This window comes from Cydia pomonella, chromosome 21, assembly GCF_033807575.1.
Source record: "Cydia pomonella isolate Wapato2018A chromosome 21, ilCydPomo1, whole genome shotgun sequence".
NCBI classification, from domain to species: domain Eukaryota; kingdom Metazoa; phylum Arthropoda; class Insecta; order Lepidoptera; family Tortricidae; genus Cydia; species Cydia pomonella.
In genome coordinates, this window is record NC_084723.1 from 9290390 (window position 1) to 9310864 (window position 20475).

Here is a 20475-nt window from a genome sequence, read left to right on the forward strand (position 1 = left end):
CGGTTATGCGGTACATTTGATAGTAGGCAGATTTTGAACACTACCTACCGAGAACCGCCTACCGCGAAAACCGAAATTGGCAAATTGCGGGGATCTTTCTCTTTTACTCTCACTAAGACGTATTAATTTAATTTAATTTAATCATTTATTTCGGATAACAAGACCCATACATTATTTATTATATAATATAATAATAAAAAAACAGAAACATTTAAAAATTAATAATAAAATAAAAAAAAACATTAAGTAATACAATAAATTAAATTAACCTAAATCTAAGTCTTATAACTAAAATAGCCCAACAACACCTCTATTGTTCAATTTGTTCATGTGCATAGCGTTCCACTTTGCAACTATTGGACAATCTAAACTGTCAATAACAGTGTTCAGAAGGCTGTTGGGGCTGACTCTAACACGGCGCATCAGGGAGGCCACTCTCTTACGCATTATGGCTTGAAAGCTATCTACGTGAGCTTCCGCAAACATCCCCGACGCACTGCAAAATCGAGGCAACCCCAAGAACACCCTGAAACCGTTATTATACTGGATGCGTAAGGCATTGAGAGATTTCTGCGTACACTTGACCCACAGGCTGCACGTATAAAAAGACTGACAAAATGCGTTGTTTTGATAAAAAGAGTTGTTTTGACACTCTTCGTGCAACGTGCAAACCTGCGAGCCAACATGTTGCTTCTCACCGCCAATGCCCTACGCTCACGCTCCACGTCAAGATCGTCAGAGAGGTCCTCGGTGACCCAGTGCCCCAAATACATAAACTGAGTGACATTTTTTAACTCAGTTCCTCCCAGTTTTAGTGGTGGTATGAACTTCGGTTTTTTTGAACCCGCCTTAAACACGAGTAGCTCACTTTTCTTGGAGTTGTATTTGAGACCGTGGGTCTCCGCGTACCTCTCACAGATTCCTATCAATATCTCCAGGGCTCCGATCGATGGGCTCAGCAGAGCCATGTCATCAGCGTAGCTTATATTGTTCATTATTTTGCCACCAACTGAGCACCCAATGCCGGCTCCGGTGAGCTCCTCGGTCAGGCTATTGATATATAGATTGAAAAGCCGCGGAGACGTCAAACCTCCCTGCCTCACGCCGCATTCCAACCTGTACTCCTCTGAGTAGTAGAGTGACAGAGAAAAATGCCCGCATTTGACGAACTTTAATTTTCGCGGTTATAGCCCTCACACTGGTAAATACCTAGCCTATTTTAGTGATCCGACCAATATCGGATTTTTGGAGAAACCTTAACCGAAGGTTGGCTTTGCTTTAGTTTCGGCCGAAACATGATTATTATGTCGAACCCTATCGAAACCCAAACCGAAACTTCGGTCGGATATTACCGAAAATACAGTTTCGGCAAAGCCGAAAGGTGCGGCAGTATTTTGACCGAAACCGAACCTCGGCCGAAACATAATTTTTCCGCCGAAACCGAAACCCAAACTTCGGCCTGTGCTGTAAAAACCGCTGCAGAGTTATCTTGGTCTATTTATTTATTTATTTTATTTATTTATTACGCAACTTTTATTTGACAAGACCCTACATAAAGCTACCTTTCCACCTACCGTTTACGGTTAATGAATTTATCTACTAGGTATGTTTAATGTTTCCAGTTAATCGATATAAACAGTTTAAATAGTATCGATAAAACACAGACGAAACTATTGGAATCTCAATAAAATCGCGTTTAAACAGAGGTATTTATTTAAGTGGTTTTACAGCCCGCCACACGCGGTAAATATCGCCATTACGACAGACCACACAATACCTTAGTGATTTACAAAACAAGTTTAAATTTAGCGATGAACTGTACTTATGCAATGAATGAGTAATGAGATTAAGTACCAAACCTACGTGAAAGTAATTTAATCTGAAATGGGTAGTAAATCTTTAATTCTAAGTTGAGTTGTTGTTAGTGCCACCTATTGCAAATTCAAATAATGTGATGTCAGTTCATGTTTGACGCATTGAGTGCTAGATGTCGCATTCTTTTTAGTTTGTCTACTCGCCAAGAGATGGCAGTGTAAGGGCAGCTAAAATAACAAATTATTCGGTAAAACAAAACTTTTGTTAATTTGTTACTATTATATATATATTGTGCCTTAAATACCTACTTTTACCATTTATTGTTGTTCTTTATTTTGAAACCTTACCTTGGTTTGGACTGAACACCAAAACCCCATTGGAACATTTGGAACAGAACAATCAATAGGCATAGAAAAATGACGTTTGTTGACAGTTTCGCTTTGTTATCGTGCAGATTATTTTCTACTTTTCGGTTTCGAACAAAATTCTTGTGTTTAAATATAGGCAAATTTCATATGGATTTGAAAAATGAAGCAAAAACAATGGATATGGTCAGCGTGCCACCAATCGTGGCGACATACCGGCTCGCCCTGCAAACCTTCGACGAGAAGGCTACGGCCGACCTCCCTGCCAACATAAACAAACTTAAAAAGATAATGGACACATTAAGAAGCGAAGACCTAGGTTTGGAGAGACGGTTATGCGATCCGGCGACGTGGAAAAATCCTGACAAAGCCCCATGTACGTACATTCAAGTATTTCAAAACAATGTCGTCAATATGAGTATTTTCGTGTTGCAACCTGGATTCAAGATGCCGTTGCACGACCATCCTCATATGCACGGTCTATTGAAGGTAATATACGGTGCCGTGAACATTCGTAGTTTCTCCGAGCACCCTGTGACTGAAAAGATGAGCGCTATAGACATAGCAATACGCGCAAAACACGAGGCCGCTAGGCTCGCTCACGGGACACACGTAAAGCGAAAGTTTTTCGCTGAAGTTTCACAGGATCGCGTTTGTAAAGAAAATGCTGAGACGTGTGTGCTGACTCCGACTGTATCTAATTATCATGAGATACAAGCTCTTCATATGCCGGCAGCGTTTTTCGATGTTCTATCACCACCTTATGATACCTTGATAGAAGGTATAGGGCCAAGGCGATGTAGCTACTATAAAGTTCTCAACAAATTGAGCTCTAACTTAGTGGAATTGCAAGAAACGGTAGCGCCGGATTGTTTTTTCTGTGATCAGTCTCCTTATTTAGGCCCTAAGCTGGCATAGGTACAAATTAAGTTATTAGGTAGCTATAAAATTGAAATAATTGACCAGAAATTGACCTTAAATGAATTTGATGAAAAATGTTTAATACATTTTTTAGTTATTATTATATTCATGATAATATAATACTGTAACTGTCAAAAATAACTTTGTCTTAACACACAAACAGAGGTTTTTACAATAAGTATAATCATAAAAATAATGAAATTACCCTTTATAAATAATTATAAAAGTAAGGTTTATGAAAACCCTCTTTATCAAATCTGTGTAAGAATCAAATGGCCATCTAATTAAGCAAATATTATGACAAAAAATAATTACGTAATAATTTTAAACTAAAATGACAGTCAGTTTTTTTTAAGTACTGCTATCCATGTCTAATACAGTAATTTTCTTGGATTACTTTTTATAACAGAGTTAAAAATTATCATAAATGCTACTCAGAAGGTAATCTGCCTTCAAAATTACAGTAATCTATGGCTGTCAAAATAAATAGTTCAAATATTTTAGTGCCTTGATTTTAAAATGTTTTCTGGATGTCTTAATTAAAACCAACAGAAAATTTACTCTTAATCCAGTTGTCAGAAACTCCTAATCTCTATACAAAGTTGTATTATTTAATATCACAGACCCATATTAAATATTTGCACCCCTGGTATTTTAAGTTTAGCTGCCCCAAGTTGTCCAAAGCTGACTATAAAGTTTGGCTTCTGCGAAGAGGAGCTGGAGTGGTTAGAGTAGCGCTACCTTGTTTCTCGCAAAATAGGGACAATGGTTGTCGACTTGCAGAAAATGCCCAAAAGCACTAACTAACTTGGCTCCTGTGAGTACTGGGAGAGATATTTATATAGCCCTGCCAAAACATCTGAACCCATTCATTTCTTTATCATTCCATTAGTCTTTTAGTAATTGTATACTTATTGCAGCACAATATAAAGGAATCACTATTCAACATTATATGGTGGTAAGACCTATTTTAGATGATACAACTTTGTATGAGGAATTTCATTTTTAATTACCAGCAGGGCCAAATTTAGGGGAGGGCAACTGGGGCCTCCACAAAAGAGGGACCACAATAGAGACTTCGGAAAATTGTCTATTTTATTTGGAAAATCTGGGGCCTCCACTCCTTTGTTGCCCCGAGGCCTCCAGACCTCTAAATCCGGCATTGATTACCAGTCTGGTCTTTGTATATTTTCTATGATTTCACACTAGGGATGTAAGAAGGGCACTAAGTTTAAGATTATTATCAGTCAGCATCACTAGTTAAATTATTTCAATGTTAACAAATGTTACATTATCAGGCATAAGGTGCCACTGATAAAGTAGTGCCTTTTGGCTGGGAAAGACACAAATATAGAGTCTAGATGTTACCACTAAGTATAATCATTCAGTCCTATTGATCTCCATGAATTTTCTGTCATACTTTTAGGTAATTATTATTCAAAGTCGAAATGCACTTATACATGAAGAAAGGTCAATTAAAATAGGCTTAAATCCATATCTTTTATAAAATTATTTGTAACAAGATTCTATATCTTAATCTGTTTAGGCATTTTTTTTTTTGTTTTATCTTTAATGTGACTGTTTTCAATCGATTTCTTATATTTATCATTGTTTTACCAAGCAGACCTTTAAAAATATTTTTAATATACAAAAATGACAGTTTTAGTTGAACTTTATCCATTCAATCACGAGATTGATTAATTTGATGAATATTAAATATGTATAACAATCATGAAGTACGTAAATCATACGTTCATCCATAATTGATTTTATTATGTGACTTTTAAAACGTATTCTCTTCTGCAATAAATTAAAAATAATTTTATGAATGTTAGAATAGAATAATGATTATAATTATATAGTAATGTACCTTGTTAATTGTGTCATATTTAACTTTATAGTTAAGTATCAGGGTATTGCGACCACTAACATTAAGTGATACTAATCAAATCAGTGATGTAGCTATAAACTTGTGTGTGGAGTGAATGTTAGAGAAATACTTTTGGTGTGACCCTCGTAAGGCAACACAATAAGTTTTGTTTTTATGTTCTAGATACTAAAATTACAGTCACAGTAACATACGAGCAAGCAAATACCGGTTTATTTCCGTTTTCTCCGAACTTTCATAAGAACGCGAACGTTTTAAGAACTTTATTGTAACTTAAATAAACCGGTTTATTTGACAAGTGACGAGACGGCCGGCCGGTCCGGTGGTGTGCCGCGTAAACAAAGACACCGATATAAGAAGAAACCGGTTTTTATTGTTCTAAACCGGTTAATCTGACAAGAATTTTATGAAAATGTTATTTTAAAAACCAGTTTAAAAATAATGATTTTGAGAACGAAAAATTAAAAGGTTTTGCGCCAAGTACATGATAACGGTTTGGAAATTTAACCGGTTTCCGAGCCTTGCTTACGAGGGTATCTGGAAAATCTGGTATACAGGGCGTCCCAAGACTACGGGACATCAAGGGAAAGTACCTTAAATATCGTAGATAGGATATTTTGCTGAAATTATGTTATTTTTAAAAGTCAGTAATTCTGCATTTAAAGGTTTTCTAAGAATTACTTGCTTCGCCTGGGAATCGAACCAACTTAAATGTAAAAAAAAAATCATCCTATTTTTATGATGCCAATCGATAGAATGGACAAAAAATAATAATTCTTCCTAAGTAACATAGTATTTTAAAAGAAAGGAACGACGTAAAATGTTTGAGTCAAATTTCAAGAAAATTATTAAGTCGGTTCGATTCCCAGACGAACCAAGTAATTCTTAGAGAATCTTTAAATGCAGAATTACTGACTTTTAAAAATAACGTAGTCTTCTTTCAGCAAAATATCGTATCTACGATATTTAAGGTACTTTCCCTTGATGTACCATAGTCTTGGGACGCCCTGTATATAAGTTGACCTTAAATAAGAATTTTGATTAGCTACACCACTGACACTTTAAGGCTGTTTCTTAATCTTTGGAAGGCTTATTAAGTATTTTATATTTATGTTAATCTGCAATGCTATTGTACGGTCAGCAGAGGATATAGTCCTCTATCTGATTCTGTTGTCTGACCATACTGAACACTTTTACTATAGGTCAATTTATCAAATTATATATTTCGTAAATTTCGGCGATTTACATATCGATGTTTTCTATCCAAGAATCCATTCTTATTTTGTTCGCGATTTCGGGGTTGACCCCTAATTTTAAAACTTTCAGTATGTCCCATTTTCATGTACACCTAAAATACGTGAATTGTTAGTAGGTATGATACGATGGATGAAAGAAATTCAAAGATTACATGCACAACAACAATGTTAGGATTCACTTTAACGGTTTTAACTAAAACGGGGCATAAAGTGACCCTTTTCCTTGCTGTCTGGTATAGTTTTGTAGTACAGTGAAGTTTTAAAAGACTGAGCTGACCGTCCAGTGGCACCATCATTAGGGGAATTGTGTTTTCTAATAAACCAATTAATATCTGTATAAATCAGGACATTCATATTGTTGTCCTACTTATTCCCCAATTTTTAATACTTTTGACTCTATCACCTAAATGTGGCCACCATTTGCCGTTTAGTTGATAAAGCAAAATAAAATTACCTACATATGTGACACATACCAAAAGTTGGGGAAACAGTAGGACAACAATATTAATATAGTGATTTATACAGAAATTAATTGGTTTGTTAGACAACACAATTCCCCTAATGAGGGCGCCACCGGACGGTCGACTGTCTTAAATAGTAGTCCTACAACTTTTAAGTATGTAATATAACCAAAACCGTACTATTATACTGTAAATTTTATTAAACAAACGCTGTTATTTGACGCCATTAACTATAGTTACTTTTTGTAATAAATAACCACACCAAAACATTTTCAATGGTATAACATTCCAAAATCTGTTTAAGTTAACATGTGTAAAAAGCACAGAAAGCTATAATTTTGCAGCTTTCCGTACCCTGGCGAAAAGTCAGATGAGATGATTTTTCAGTCATGTAGAGTACCGTAAAATGGGGTGACTGTGAAAATTTAATTTTACGCTACTATAACGGTTTCTTGCAGCACCTGAATTATTTAAACTAACTGAACTCAACAACTTGAAGTCTGTCAAAATAGCCCCGTTTGTAGTTTTTGCTTTTAACTGATAGAGTGATAGCTATATTCGTCAGTAATAAAATTGTGTTATCACCTTTTATACAGATTTCTCCCGTCAGGGTATTCAATTTTAAACCTAGATCAACTCTTCATCACGTAACTGTATCTGAATACTCTGAATTCGTTTCCCTATATCTTTTTTCTTGTTTCATCTCTCGGTAGTTCACCTGTGTGCAGTAGCAGACTAAAAAATTAAAAAAATACATACATAAAAATGGGGCTACTTTGATATACTTAATCAAAATTTCCGAAGTCACACCATTTTTCGCTTATGTCTCCTAGAAACCGGTAAATGTAGATAATGTCTTTAAAATTAAATCAGTAATGAAATAAATACAAATTGATTCTTGATCTCTAAAATATGCAGTTTCAATGAAATATTATTGTGAAAGAATTTTACTTTAAGTTCTAAGTTTGTAGGTTTCACTTAGACCTAAGTCTCGTTTTGTAATGGTTTCTCGGACATAGTATTGTATTAAATTGATGTTTTTGTTAAATAAAATATAATGTTGTTAAAAATGTCTCGTTTATTTTGAGTGCTCTTTTTGTTTAAGACACCCCACCACATATTAACATGAACTCGCCTCCAATATAAACGAGATAGAGTCAATTTCTGCCTGTTACTAGAGATTAAAAATAATACTAAGAAATAGTTATTATTGATTTATTAAAAAATAACAGTAGCATAATAATAAAGTAAACAATCGTAAGGAGCAAGAGAGCATTCAAATAGTCTTCAAAATATTACACAAATTTTACTACAATACCGGGCAGATTTTAAGAAAAACAATTTACGAAAGGGTAATGGTAGTCTAGGTTTTAGATGCTTCGAAAATCTAGAAGAACTTAAATTATAGACAAGGTATATTCGGGTAGTTACGAAAGGAAACAGACTAAAAAGTACCGGATAATTACGAAAAGGAACTCTTATTGCAACGGAATATGAGTGATTTTAAACGATTTTCGGGATTACCCAATTTACGAAACTATCCGAATACACCTTATATATTTTTCTACACACACACTTATGAGGACCTCGCTCCAAACGACTCACTAACGAACACACATGATTGCACACACGAATTAAAGATCTACTATAGAATTAATAAGCGAATGTAAATATATAATTTGTTTTGATAGTAAAATAATTTTATTATAACGTTAAACTAATTGATGGTCAAGACTTTATTGTCTAAGGCATAAAAATTTCCTATAGAGCACCTAAAACAAGTCAATGATATAATTTAACCAATTATTTGTACTGCTTTTAAGTTAGAACACCAACAAAGGTGCTTTTCCATTGTTTTTATTAAACTAGAGCTATGACTACAATGCTTGACGAAATAAAAAAAATAATAATTTAGAAATAAATACCCTGGTGTCATTTTCTTTAGTTTCATTTACCTACTAGAAATGAACTAAACGAGCGTTATGTTTTATCAATCAGTTTTTTAATACCACGTCGGTGGCAAACAAGCCTATGGTACAGTGGTAAGTAGCGCTAAGGACGCTGGTAGCCTAAGGACGACTGCAACTCCAGGTACTTAGGTTTAGATAAATCAATTTTAAGATAAGTGATCGTTCGACGTTTTTTCCCATAAAGAATTCAGATCACGTAATATTTATTAAAGATGAGAAAATATTGACTTTGTAAGAGATAATAAGAAAATAGTGCAAGTGTACAGCAAATAAAGTACATAGTTTTGTGTTTTAAGTAGTCTTCAAACTATTGTTTGTTTCCTTACGGAACCCGAAAGTCTATTTTGAGGACGAAATAATTACTTTTCCTACTCCTCTACTGTTATCTGTCATTTATGCATTCATTAACACGAATATAAGAACATACATAAAAGATTTCAAGAAAAGTCTATATTGTCTATTCCTCATAAAAGCTCTTGTGCTTTTATAAGCTATAATGTTACTGCGATTAATGGCTACCAACCTAACAAAACCAAAACGAATACAGTTTTAAACTAAGTGCATTGATGCCAACTTACAAAATATTCATTTGGTTGCATACTAAAAATAATTACTTCATAAGTCAGAAACACGCATGTGACCCGTAATATAGCAACACCCATAGACTACGAAGACCGCTTAGCGTTGCTTGTTAGTCTCCGTAGGCTACGGTGGCCAAAATTGAGAAAAAACTGTCCAAAAAATTAATTTAGCAAGTAGCAAGTACCAGGGCCTCATGAGTTACGAGGAGGTGTCGCCGACCGGCCGGCCGCGGCCCGGGGCGGGCCGGGCGCGTAACAAGGTATGCTCGCGCGTCTTGGCTATATACTTTTGCTGTAATTTGTTTACCTAAATTAAGATTTATTTTTGTTGACTCGTAGGAAAAATATTGTATGCAACGTTGTATAAGTAGGTCAAAAAATTCTCGTGGCGTATTCCTTTACAATGTTCGCCTACGCCTTCGGCTCCGGCTCACATTGTAACTCACGCCACTCGCCTTTTTTGACCCTTCTTATACAACTGATGCATAAAATACTATATTAACGAAGCCTTTTAGGCCAAAAAACGATGAATGAACCAATGTTTAATTGTTTACGTCTCTGTTAGAATTACTTTTATTTCGGAGCCTATAACTTTTAAAATCAAAAATTCTACTGCCCTTTTTTATGACACTAGGGTATGGTCCGTTTAAACAGTATGGACCTTAAGACAAAACACAAAAGTACACAATCAAATTTTAAGACTTAAAAGACCGAGTATTTCAAAATACACTCAATGACACAGATGATTCGTTGACATAAAATGCGACTAGGAATCACGTAACACCTATAACGCAAAAAACAATACAATGCCTACTTGTGACCCTACTGAAGTATGGTGCGGCTAACGAATTTGTACAGCGATAAAGCTTTCATTCAAATCCAGGAATAATTCATACATAATTCGATAAGTAATTAGGTCTAGTTTTAAAGTATAAACATAAGCACTTACAAGTTAATAGACATGCAAAGTCATGAAAAGAATCGCCGCTGGGTTGATGCCACCTGGTTAGATAAATATTGACTGTTTTGCGCCCCACAATTTCAATATAATGAGACAATTATTTAAGGTCATTATCCACCGTCTATCAGGTAAGCTTTTGCTTCTAACTCTTGCGCTTGTACACATACCCCACTTACAGAAGGTCGGTTAGAGCAAAAGCAAGGCTCGGAACCGGTTTTAAAAATAGCGGTAAATACCGGTTTATTTCGGTTTTACTCGGTATTTTAACCTAAATAAACCGGTTTATGCGACGATTGACGAGACGACCGGCCGGCCTGGTGGTGTGCCGCGTAAAGATAAAAACCGGTTCAAAAATAACGGTTTTACGAACGAAACCAAAATTAAAAGGTTTTGCACCAAGTAGATAACGGTTTGGAAATTTAACCGGTTTCCGAGCCTTGAGCAGGAGGAGTGAAACTCATTCTTTTTGACAGTGTCTGAGCAAAGTACGTATGTATATGTACGAGTATAAATATATGTATAAATACGAGTTTTTATCCTATGACGGACTCTCCTGCAATAAATTTTATATGCCGGTATTTTCCACATTGACCTTAATTATAATAAAATTATTTAGTCCCTGAATTGATAAACCAAGAGTTTAAACTCAGAACTTTACCTTAGCTATCAAATCAAGCCCTAAAACGTTTTCGCTTTAAAAGTGAGGGGTCACTAGAATTTTTTTGTTAGTTACAATCTTTACATTTTTTTTTTATCTCAAGTCGCCCCATTTACATATTAAGTATATAAAAATAAAAAATAAAATTTAAAAATTAAAGTTGGTCCTTAATATCAAATGTATACAACCACATGACATAATATTGTGGTAATTATAAAAGATTATATACTAAATAAGTAAACGTAAAAAATGACAGATCGTCAAAAATGTAATGTGTAACTTATTCATTAAAATACAGGACCTGTTCCATAGTTGCCATGGCACTTCAATGTGTGTTAATAAAAATAACCAAAATGCTACAAAAGGTCATTGTTTCTCTATTAGTCATAGTTTTTAAATCAATACAGGATTGTGTTTGAAAATACATGAAAAAAATGTACCCTGTATGAAACAGGCTCACAGTCAGATACATATTTTTTATAACAATTTTTCTACACTGCGTTAGAAGCGATTGTAGTTTTCCCAAAACTATATTTTCAAATTTAGTCTACAACCCAAATAAATAATTATTTTCAACAGAAACAATAATTAACTACGAAATTCAGATAGCTCTTTTGCGCTAATTAACTCTAAATTCGAACCACAATGAAGTCGCGTCCTCTTATAACTAGATAAAGGCAGTGATTACAATATATCTCTAAAACGATTTTGACAGTTTACACGGAATCCTAACAAGCATAGAATTTATTTAAAATGTTTAAACTACTCACGTATTATTAAATCGAATAAACGATCGACATGTTTAGATCCGCGAAATTAAAATATTTTTTACATGTTCGAGTCTCACGGGAGTTTCATAGTTACAATTATCATATAATTTTATTAAAATTGTGTTTTAAATATATAGCTTTTAATTCGATAAAAACTGTCAAATTAGCTCTTAGGATTACAAAAATAAATTATACATGCAATAAAAAAGGTAAATCCTACTATTAAAAGTGGATCTGTGTTAATAAAATTGATTACTTAAGTGATTACGCAAATTGTGATTTGCCCATAAAAAAGACGAGTAAAATAAAATCTCCATAAATCTTTTAGAAATTGCAAAGTGAATCACAAAATGGGTGTCTAAGTCTATGTCACTTCTATAAATAATTATCTCAAATAAAGAATCCTGTCCAAATATTCTTCATTCCATACACTTATAACTTAGCATATTTGTCACCATATGTGGCGTTTTCAACCAAAAGGGTACTTATTGTCGGTTTTAAATAAGGCGCTATTTCCATAAAGCTTCAATATAACCGCAGCCAAATAACACTTGACCCTACTCATAGTGTTGTGTTCCTGCCGGTGAGTAAGGTTGCCAGAGCTCAACGAGGGGGGTGGGGTTAGGATCGGCAACGCGCATGTAACTCCTCTGGAGTTGCAGGCGTACATAGGCTACGGAGACTGCTTACCATCAGGCAGGCCGTATGCTTGTTTGCCACTGACGTAGTATTAAAAAAAAATGAAACTAACCTTATCAACAACCGACAATGTGGCCCCTTCTAGTTGAAAACGTCACATATAAGCCATTACATGACTTTCCTTAGTTCTTTCCTTACCACTAGGTTAGTGAGCAGAAGTATCTGTCTTTCAATATTTAGTACTAACATTTCCTTTCTATTCTCATATATATGTAAATATATTTCTCTCACAACTATATAGTCACAACTATATATATATGATGACATTTATTCCTCGTTCGTAAATTATATTTTCTGCAAATCTACATAGTTTTATATCAATATTATGGGCTCTTAATTTATACTTATTTAACTTTAGTGATTATCACTCATAATTATGTCACTATGGGGCATCACAAAGCAAAAATAATCACTATATTTTAGATGCTCCATCACTTCTACATCCAATAAAAGATCCATATTTAGTGTTAAAATCAAAAACATAAAATAACCGACTTTCTATTCTGAGCTAAATCCACAAAAATACCTCTATTCCCAGGATCCATTAAAGCATGCAGCGGGGATCTCTAATTTTAACCCCTTGAGTCCCACGGACGTGATATCGCATTCAAAATGACAATAAAATTCAATTGTATGTTTACAACCTCAAGGTCGATTTTTCGCTGACAAATATTGACCTCTGGGGTTGAAGTGTAGAAGCTGCCGGGTGCCTGGAGTGTTTGTCAGTCTAAGCGAGCGGTCGGTCGCCCACGCCACCGGCCAGGTCGAAAACTGCCTGCGACACTTGTGCTGCTAATTTGTCTGCGTTCTGAAAAAGACAAATACATGAAATATTTATAAAAACCGTCATACTACGATGTAGGTCATAGTTTAAGGCACGTATCTTTACTCAATGGCCTGCTGTCACCGCTACGACACGCTAGCAGTTGAGAGTCGTCAGTTGTGGCCCCAAGACCACGGACTGTCCGTCGATATCTGTCGACGCTCACCGGAATCGTCAACCGGCCATACACTCTCTGTTAGTATGCCTCCATACCTCTGGCCTATGATCTACTAGATGACGTCACTTTTTGATATTTATCACATAGCAGTAAAATAATAAGGCTACAAAGTTTTGACAATCCACCCCTATTTGAAATTCTCTTTGGTATTAGTCACCAGGCCGAAACCTGAAAAGGAACTGTTAGTGTATGACCTTTTGTGAACTGACAGACTAATATCATCAGGCGACCTGGTCATCTGTGGGCCCTTTAGAGTGTACCTATCCATCTTCAAGCTGATGTGCGTTGCAAGCTCGCGTTCAAACAGCTTGCTCTGTACTGCTGATCGCCGAGCTCGCTGAGATAAAATCGGCGTTTTTAGCGTCATTAGAACAGGGTTGGACTTACCTCTTGAGTGTCCGCCTCGGCATACACCCTGACGACGTCCTCAGTGCCGGATGGGCGCACGAAGGCCCTGCCACTCCTGTATGTAGCCGCCAGTTCGTCCACGCGGCTCTGGAGCCCCTCGGGCGCCGTGCAGCGCCGCTCGGCGTCCGCCGTTGATATGGCGTTGCGGTCCTGAAATGATTGTCGACTCATAATCTTATGTCGAGGCAATTTATCAGACTGCCGCGAGGCAAGAGCGAGAACCAAAAGATGTCCACTGCTGGATCTACCAACGATCTGTCGTGCGCTGGGGCTGCCCTCATCCACCGGGTCACCCGCAAACTTAACCAACTCGTGAGTCCACCTTGATGGAAACCTCTCGCTGCGTCCACTCAAGAAACCTTTCTGCCGAGAAGCAATGCGCCTCGTCCACTACTGCATTCGTATAGCCCTCTGATCTATGTGAATGACCTTGAGACAACAAAATATAACTTAACACTATGGACATACAACAGTATGCATACAACAACAACAGCAACAGAATGTATGGTTACTTAACAAAGTGACATGGCTTGAATGCACTGTGACCCTCGGCCGTCTTCTATATAATCTTTAAAGTTCTGTCCTCTTGCCCAAACTGTTTCTGCTAGGAATAGCTAAAATTAGACATAATGCACTTGCATTGTGATCTTCAATTTTGCTGGCACGGGAGATCCATATACATAAGCTTCCATCCAGTCTGTAACGTTCTGTCCCCTTGCGCAGAGGAAACCCTACTAGAAATAGGTAAAATACAACCCTAACGTTATAGACATAAGGACTCACCTGCACTGTGACCTTCAGTTGCCGACACGGAAGGTCCGTATAAGCTTCCATCCAGTCTCTGACGTTCTGTCCCCTGGCGCAGAGGACGGTTTCTACCAGGAAGAGGTCAGAAATGGCGTCGCCGACAGTTTCGTTGGTCATGTCGATGAAGTTTAGGAATAGTTGAGCCGCTTTCCGCTGTTCTGGTTCACTGTAAAAAGTAACAAGGTTCACAGTAAGCTTTCCAAAGCAATTTGGCGCTAAACTTTACATGCCTAAAATGCCTTTATTATGTTTTGTGATTGTGATAGCGGCCAAGTAAGTCAAAATTTACATTTTCATGTTTTTAAAACCTATCATATAACTGCAATTTAACTATTTTTACAGTACATACGGTGCTACTTTACCGCACTAGTGCGAAAATTAGCACATTACGTTACTATGTCGAACATTTAAAGGGCCATATGTACTGTAAAACGTTGTACGATACATGTGCGAATAGGTAATTCGCAACTCGTGTATTTTTCGCACTTGTATCGTAATGTACTAATACAGTACATATGGTGCTACTTTACTGCCCTAGTGCGGTAACTAGAACTATACGTGTGTATGTTGAAAATTTAAAGGGCCATATGGACTGTTAAACGTTATACAATATACCTGCGAAAAGGTCCGGGGAAGTTTCAGAGTCGCGCCAATAATCGTAAAAGTCAAAGAAAACGCCTGAGATGGTACGGCTACGTCCACAGTGGCGAAGACCACCCGGTCAAACTGGCCTTGAACCTGCCTGTAACCCAGCCACGCGGCCATGGGAGACCACGCGCCACTTGGCTGACGACAGTGACGACGGTCGAAAGAGACCTTGAAGAAGCTCAAATTGACACATTTTTTTTATATTACGTCGGTGGCAAACAGGCATACGGCCCGCCTGGTGGTAAGCAGTCTCCGTAGCCTATATACGCCTGCAACTTCAGAGGAGTTACATGCGCGTTGCCGACCCTAACCCCCCCCCCCCCCCCCCTCGTTGAGCTCTGCTAGGAATAGTTAAATGTTATTGAAAAATAAATTGTATGACAACTATATACATAAACGCAATATTTCACGGTCAAAATAGCAATTTTCTTGATCTTCCATACATTTAGGTCAGACTAATGTAATGTGACGTCACATTACATTATCATTTTGTTAGAAGCGTTTCAATCGTCGAGTGCGAGCAGCAGACTTAACTCTCATTTCTGACCTTTGTGTTGCTCAAATGCCATGAGTCCCATATAGACATTTGATCCTCAGGAAAATCAAGATCGATTGACATTATTTACAAAAAACTGTCAAGTAGCCAATTGTGCTCAGTGGAGGATGCGGTCGAGGTCGGCCGACCACAAGTAAATGAGACTACCGGTCTAGGGGAAAGAAGAAGGATGAAATGAACAGTTGAACTTACCCTTCTTGAGCGATGCGTCGTATCGTAGTCTTAGCCTTATCGCTGTATAGAACCGTGCCGTGTCCGTTAGCTTCGAAATATACTCCGATGTCGTATGACTGCGCCGCATGATGGAGGTGCTTTACGCCTGTTTTCACGCATGACACTGGTACTTTCTGGAACAGAAATAGAACTGTAAAGTGAATTGTAAAATTCGGATGACAAAAAGATTGTTAAATTCGTTTTCTGTGAATTTTCTCGCTTTCAAACACGTCTAAGACTAAACAGCGTCTTAGATGTGTTTGAAGGCGTAAAGTCAGTTCGGTTCAGTTGTATTTTTGAGCAGCTATTTAGTAACGTATGTAGCTAATCTTATCAGATCTCCAATTTAATGAGAGGATAAAACAAGCGTCGCTTTAGATATTTTTTTTGTCGTAGACTTTACACATCTAATGCAATCAATGAATATCTGCTTAAACACACATAGCCAGATATTGTGGAGAGTGACTAGGACGCACAGAGATGGCATGAAGGCGTATGTACGTACCAGATTTTCCGTAATAAATTTGGTTGACGCTTCGTTGGCGTATGCGGTCTGAACGAGACCAAGTTTCAAGTCGGTCGCTTCGCTCGCCTTTAGCAGCTGTGTGACGTAGCTCGCTAACAGAGTTGCGATCTTATTCGCCTTTACTTAAAGTTTACTTTCGGGCAAGACTTACCCGATCTTCGGTGATGTATTTGGTGGACGATCCGTTGGCGTATGCGGTCTGCACGAGCCCGAGCTTCAAGCCGATGGCTTCGCACGCCTTAAGCAGTTTTGTGACGTAACTCACCAACACAGTAACTTTATTGCTGGTCATTAATATTTTTAAGTGGAAATGTTTTCATTGTGACACTTACCAGATCTTCTGTGATGTATTTGGTGGACGCTCCATTGGCGTATGCGGTCTGCACGAGACCGAGCTTCAAGTCGGTCGCTTCGCACGCCTTTAGCAGCTCTGTGACGTAGCTCGCTAATAGAGTTGCTATCTTATCGCCGTCCAGGAGGTGCATTTTGTTACTGAAATCAAATAAAACTTACAATCAATAAATTGTAAGGCGATCTTAGCCTCAACAACAACAACTAATAAACTGTCCTTACTACCTATTGTTAGTCTCATCATTGGTTATCTTTATGGGAAGCTCGCTCGTAAGGATCGAAGTGGTTCACCGCCAACTCCATAGTACCTTACATTCTTAAGAGAAATAGAAAACAAACTTTACAAACAAAAGCTTTTTTTTTTAATAATAGCCTCAAGTACAGTTCATGTCATCCACCACGACGTGCAGATACGTCAAATCTAACCTTTAATAAGACAATACAAGTCAAGGTAAGCGTCGTCGTGAATGACACGATCTGCACATTGTATAGATTTGCAATACGCTCATAGCAGTAATGAGTACAGTTGCACCGATTTGTTGACGTACACTAGCTTGCAAGTACAGTTCTGTACTTAGCTGTTTTTGCTGCTCTGTACCAGGGTTGCATACGACCGGAGAGATGTTTAGCACATCCAAGCTACCTCTCCCGATCTCACGCACACATTCATCTGATGGTTATGTATGCACGTATTAATAGCTTTTGCTTTCATAAGTTCCGTTTAAATTTGGCCTATTTTTTTAATTCCATCCTGACATGAACCAGGAGTTAACAACAAGAATCACTATTTGATACATAATATAAGATATTGAAATAAAATAAACACACAAGGTTTTGTCTAATTGCAAGAAGGGCCATTTAATTTTAACATCGTAGTAGATATTTTTTTTCTCATTTTTTTAAAGCCTGATTATCCCGCACTATTTTAAGCGTATCCCCAATTTTATAAAGCTACCTATATAAGGCACTGGTCCCACCGCCGGCTACAAACTATAAGCGAGTGAAACTATAAACTACAAACTAGTGGGCGAGCGGCGAGAAGCGAGTATAGTTTTACTAGTTTAGACGCTGAGCTATAAGCGAGTGTTTGCGTGCGACGGGCGATTACTCGCTCCACTAGCTCAGCCGGGTGGCCCAGCATAAAGGTAAAAAACTTAAGAGGGCCCTATTCGCCAATGACCTATACAGGGTGGAAATAGATTTTGGGTCAGTGAGTGCAGCACCAGATTCCGTACTGCTAAGCGAAAATGGTCTTAGAAGACCTTCCTTCTATTTCAAATTAATAAAGATTGGCGTTTAAAGATTTTTGAAAAAACATACGGGGTGCGAGAAAATTTTTGACAAACTTTTTTATTATGTCTATCGATTCTATTCCTATCCAGTATCAATAGTTTCCGTGGGTCAGCTTTCGGTAATGTACAAAAAAGTCAGAAATAAATAAAAATGTTTTCGTACATTTACTATGAAGAAAAATTTACAATTGAGTGTTACAAAAATAGGTACCTTATTAGTGCGGTAGAGACAGGTAGATGCGATTAACCCGCAATTTTTTCCTTTATATAATAAGTTCGATCGACCACTTGCAAAGTATGGTTAACTATGTACAAGGTATATTTAACTGCCGCAGCCAAGGTGTTAAAAAAAAGAAAATCCTAATCAAAATGTTTGTTAAATAAATCGATCTCTTTCAATTGGCACATGGCACACGTCAAAATCTATCAATCTAAAAAAAGTATAGAATTTTTTCATTTTCGTATAAGCACTTGCTGCCACTGCCACTACACACACGCTTTTATAAAATACATCATCATCGTCATCCGAACTGGACAACAAAGATAGTTCATATGATTGTTTTAAATTCATTGTAAATACGTGCACTCGCATCCGCCTCATAAGGTAAAATGATCGGTCTGATCGCCAAGCAGGCACCGGCGAGTACCGCTGAGCTAGTTTTATAGTCGATAGCTTTTATCGCGGCGGTCAACTAGAAAACAGTGGTCCCACCGCCAACTATCAGCGAGCTCGGCTATCAACTAGTAAAATTATGTACTAGAAACAGTTGACAATCAGCGGGCGGCTAGTAAACATTGTATGGAATTATCGCTTACTCGCCGGGCGGTGGGAGAGTGTCTTCGCCGGCGGTGTGAACAAGCCAGCTATGAACTATAAATATATATCTCTCTCTTTTATTTACACGAAAGCGATTATCTTTTGTTCGTTTCTTGAGCTAGAAAATAGCCGATAGTTCATAGCTTACTCGCTCGCGGTGGGACCAGTGCCTAACTTGCCTGTCTTGCTGAGAAAAATTGAAAAATTGCAAGTTTCTGTTTGAAACAATTGTTGACTGGCATTTGTACCTTCTTGTATTGCGTAATAGAGATCATTAAGTAAAGTAAAATAAATCATTATAATGGTGCAATAAAGGACGAATAAAGAATAAAGAATAAAAGTTTTTGGCAAAAACTAAATTTTTGGTACAAGCTTTTACCGCTGACTATACTTTTCCTTCCACAGGCAAAAAATACACATTCTCAACACACACACACACGATATAATTCTAACGACTCCAAAGACAATTAGTTTGTGTTGTTTTATCACAAAGTCCCCATGACCACCTCCTGTCTACATCATCAGATCAGCTCCATGTCATCATAATATTGCATTGTCATCCGATATACATACATATGTATGCAATATTTCAGCTCAATAGAAAATAAGGAAGTGGGTCATAGTAAGCCCAAACTATCTCTGCCAGCCATGCTTCCGCGTTTACTAGGACTGCATAAAATGCAGGTCTAGTTTCCAGTGCACCCGGTGACCTAAATGTGAAAATCAATAACATGGAGTAGAACGAGATAGTCGTCAAATGCCTCCCAGTTTCAGTCTAGCCAGAACTTCAACATGTGTAAAATCTAGTAGGTATATTCTAGACAGTACCCCTAGTGTAAATATTTTCGACAGCGAAACGTTACGTACGCGTTTGCGTTAAGTGTCATTTTGTATGAGATTTTTGACTTTCCAAAACGTCCCGCTTGGCGCGCTGTTCAAAAACCTATACAAAATGAGACTTAACGCAAACGCGTACGTCACGTTTCGCTATCGACTAAATTTACACTAGGGGTACTGTATTTCGTAAACGACACGACACCGTTTCCCAGCAAAACTATCTTTTCAGCAGAATCAAAAGTATATCCACTGCCAACTATTTGTTTCAGCTTCTACCAGGCGTGCATAAAATGTAGACGGTAAGCTTTAGCTTAACAAATACAACCTGTAGGGCTAAGATGGTCGGCTCTTTATCATTTGTCATCATGGCTGTCACGTTCTAGCAAGTATGTAAGCACGAAAGTGACAGGTATAGTGACAAGTGATAAAAATGGAACCATGCTGCCACCGCTGCACTATTTAGGTGAACTATTTGTCTAGACTAGAACGAGACGGATAGAGGGGGACAAACATATTGCACTCGTGACCTACAAAATTATGTACGAGTAAGTTGGTACCTATCAAGTTTAGTTCCGTTTTATATCCCATAGATATATCGTGTCATTCACGAGGACGCGTGCCTTGAATCGTATTTTTGTTATTAAAGCAAGAAACAGGAACTCCTTAGGCAGAAT

General features: G+C 37.4%; 2 protein-coding genes across 4 annotated transcripts in view; one reads left to right on the forward strand and one right to left on the reverse strand.

Moving 5' to 3' along the window:
- Positions 1-215: 215 nt before the first annotated feature.
- Positions 216-8643, forward strand: LOC133529737 (2-aminoethanethiol dioxygenase). Its single transcript, XM_061867536.1, has one exon. The coding sequence runs from the start codon at positions 2232-2234 to the stop codon at positions 3096-3098; it is 867 nt and encodes a 288-aa protein (XP_061723520.1). The 5' UTR covers positions 216-2231; the 3' UTR covers positions 3099-8643.
- The window catches only part of LOC133529735 (phosphoacetylglucosamine mutase), a 42297-nt gene continuing 29729 nt past the window's right edge, over positions 7908-20475 (reverse strand). For all 3 annotated transcript variants that reach the window (XM_061867534.1, XM_061867533.1, XM_061867535.1), the window contains 5 exons: positions 16837-16996; positions 15958-16112; positions 14538-14727; positions 13734-13904; positions 7908-13153 (listed from right to left, as the gene is read on the reverse strand). In XM_061867534.1, coding sequence (XP_061723518.1) covers positions 13073-13153; positions 13734-13904; positions 14538-14727; positions 15958-16112; positions 16837-16996 — 757 coding nt within the window. In that variant the 3' untranslated portion in view covers positions 7908-13072. The remainder of the gene's footprint in view (positions 13154-13733; positions 13905-14537; positions 14728-15957; positions 16113-16836; positions 16997-20475) is intronic.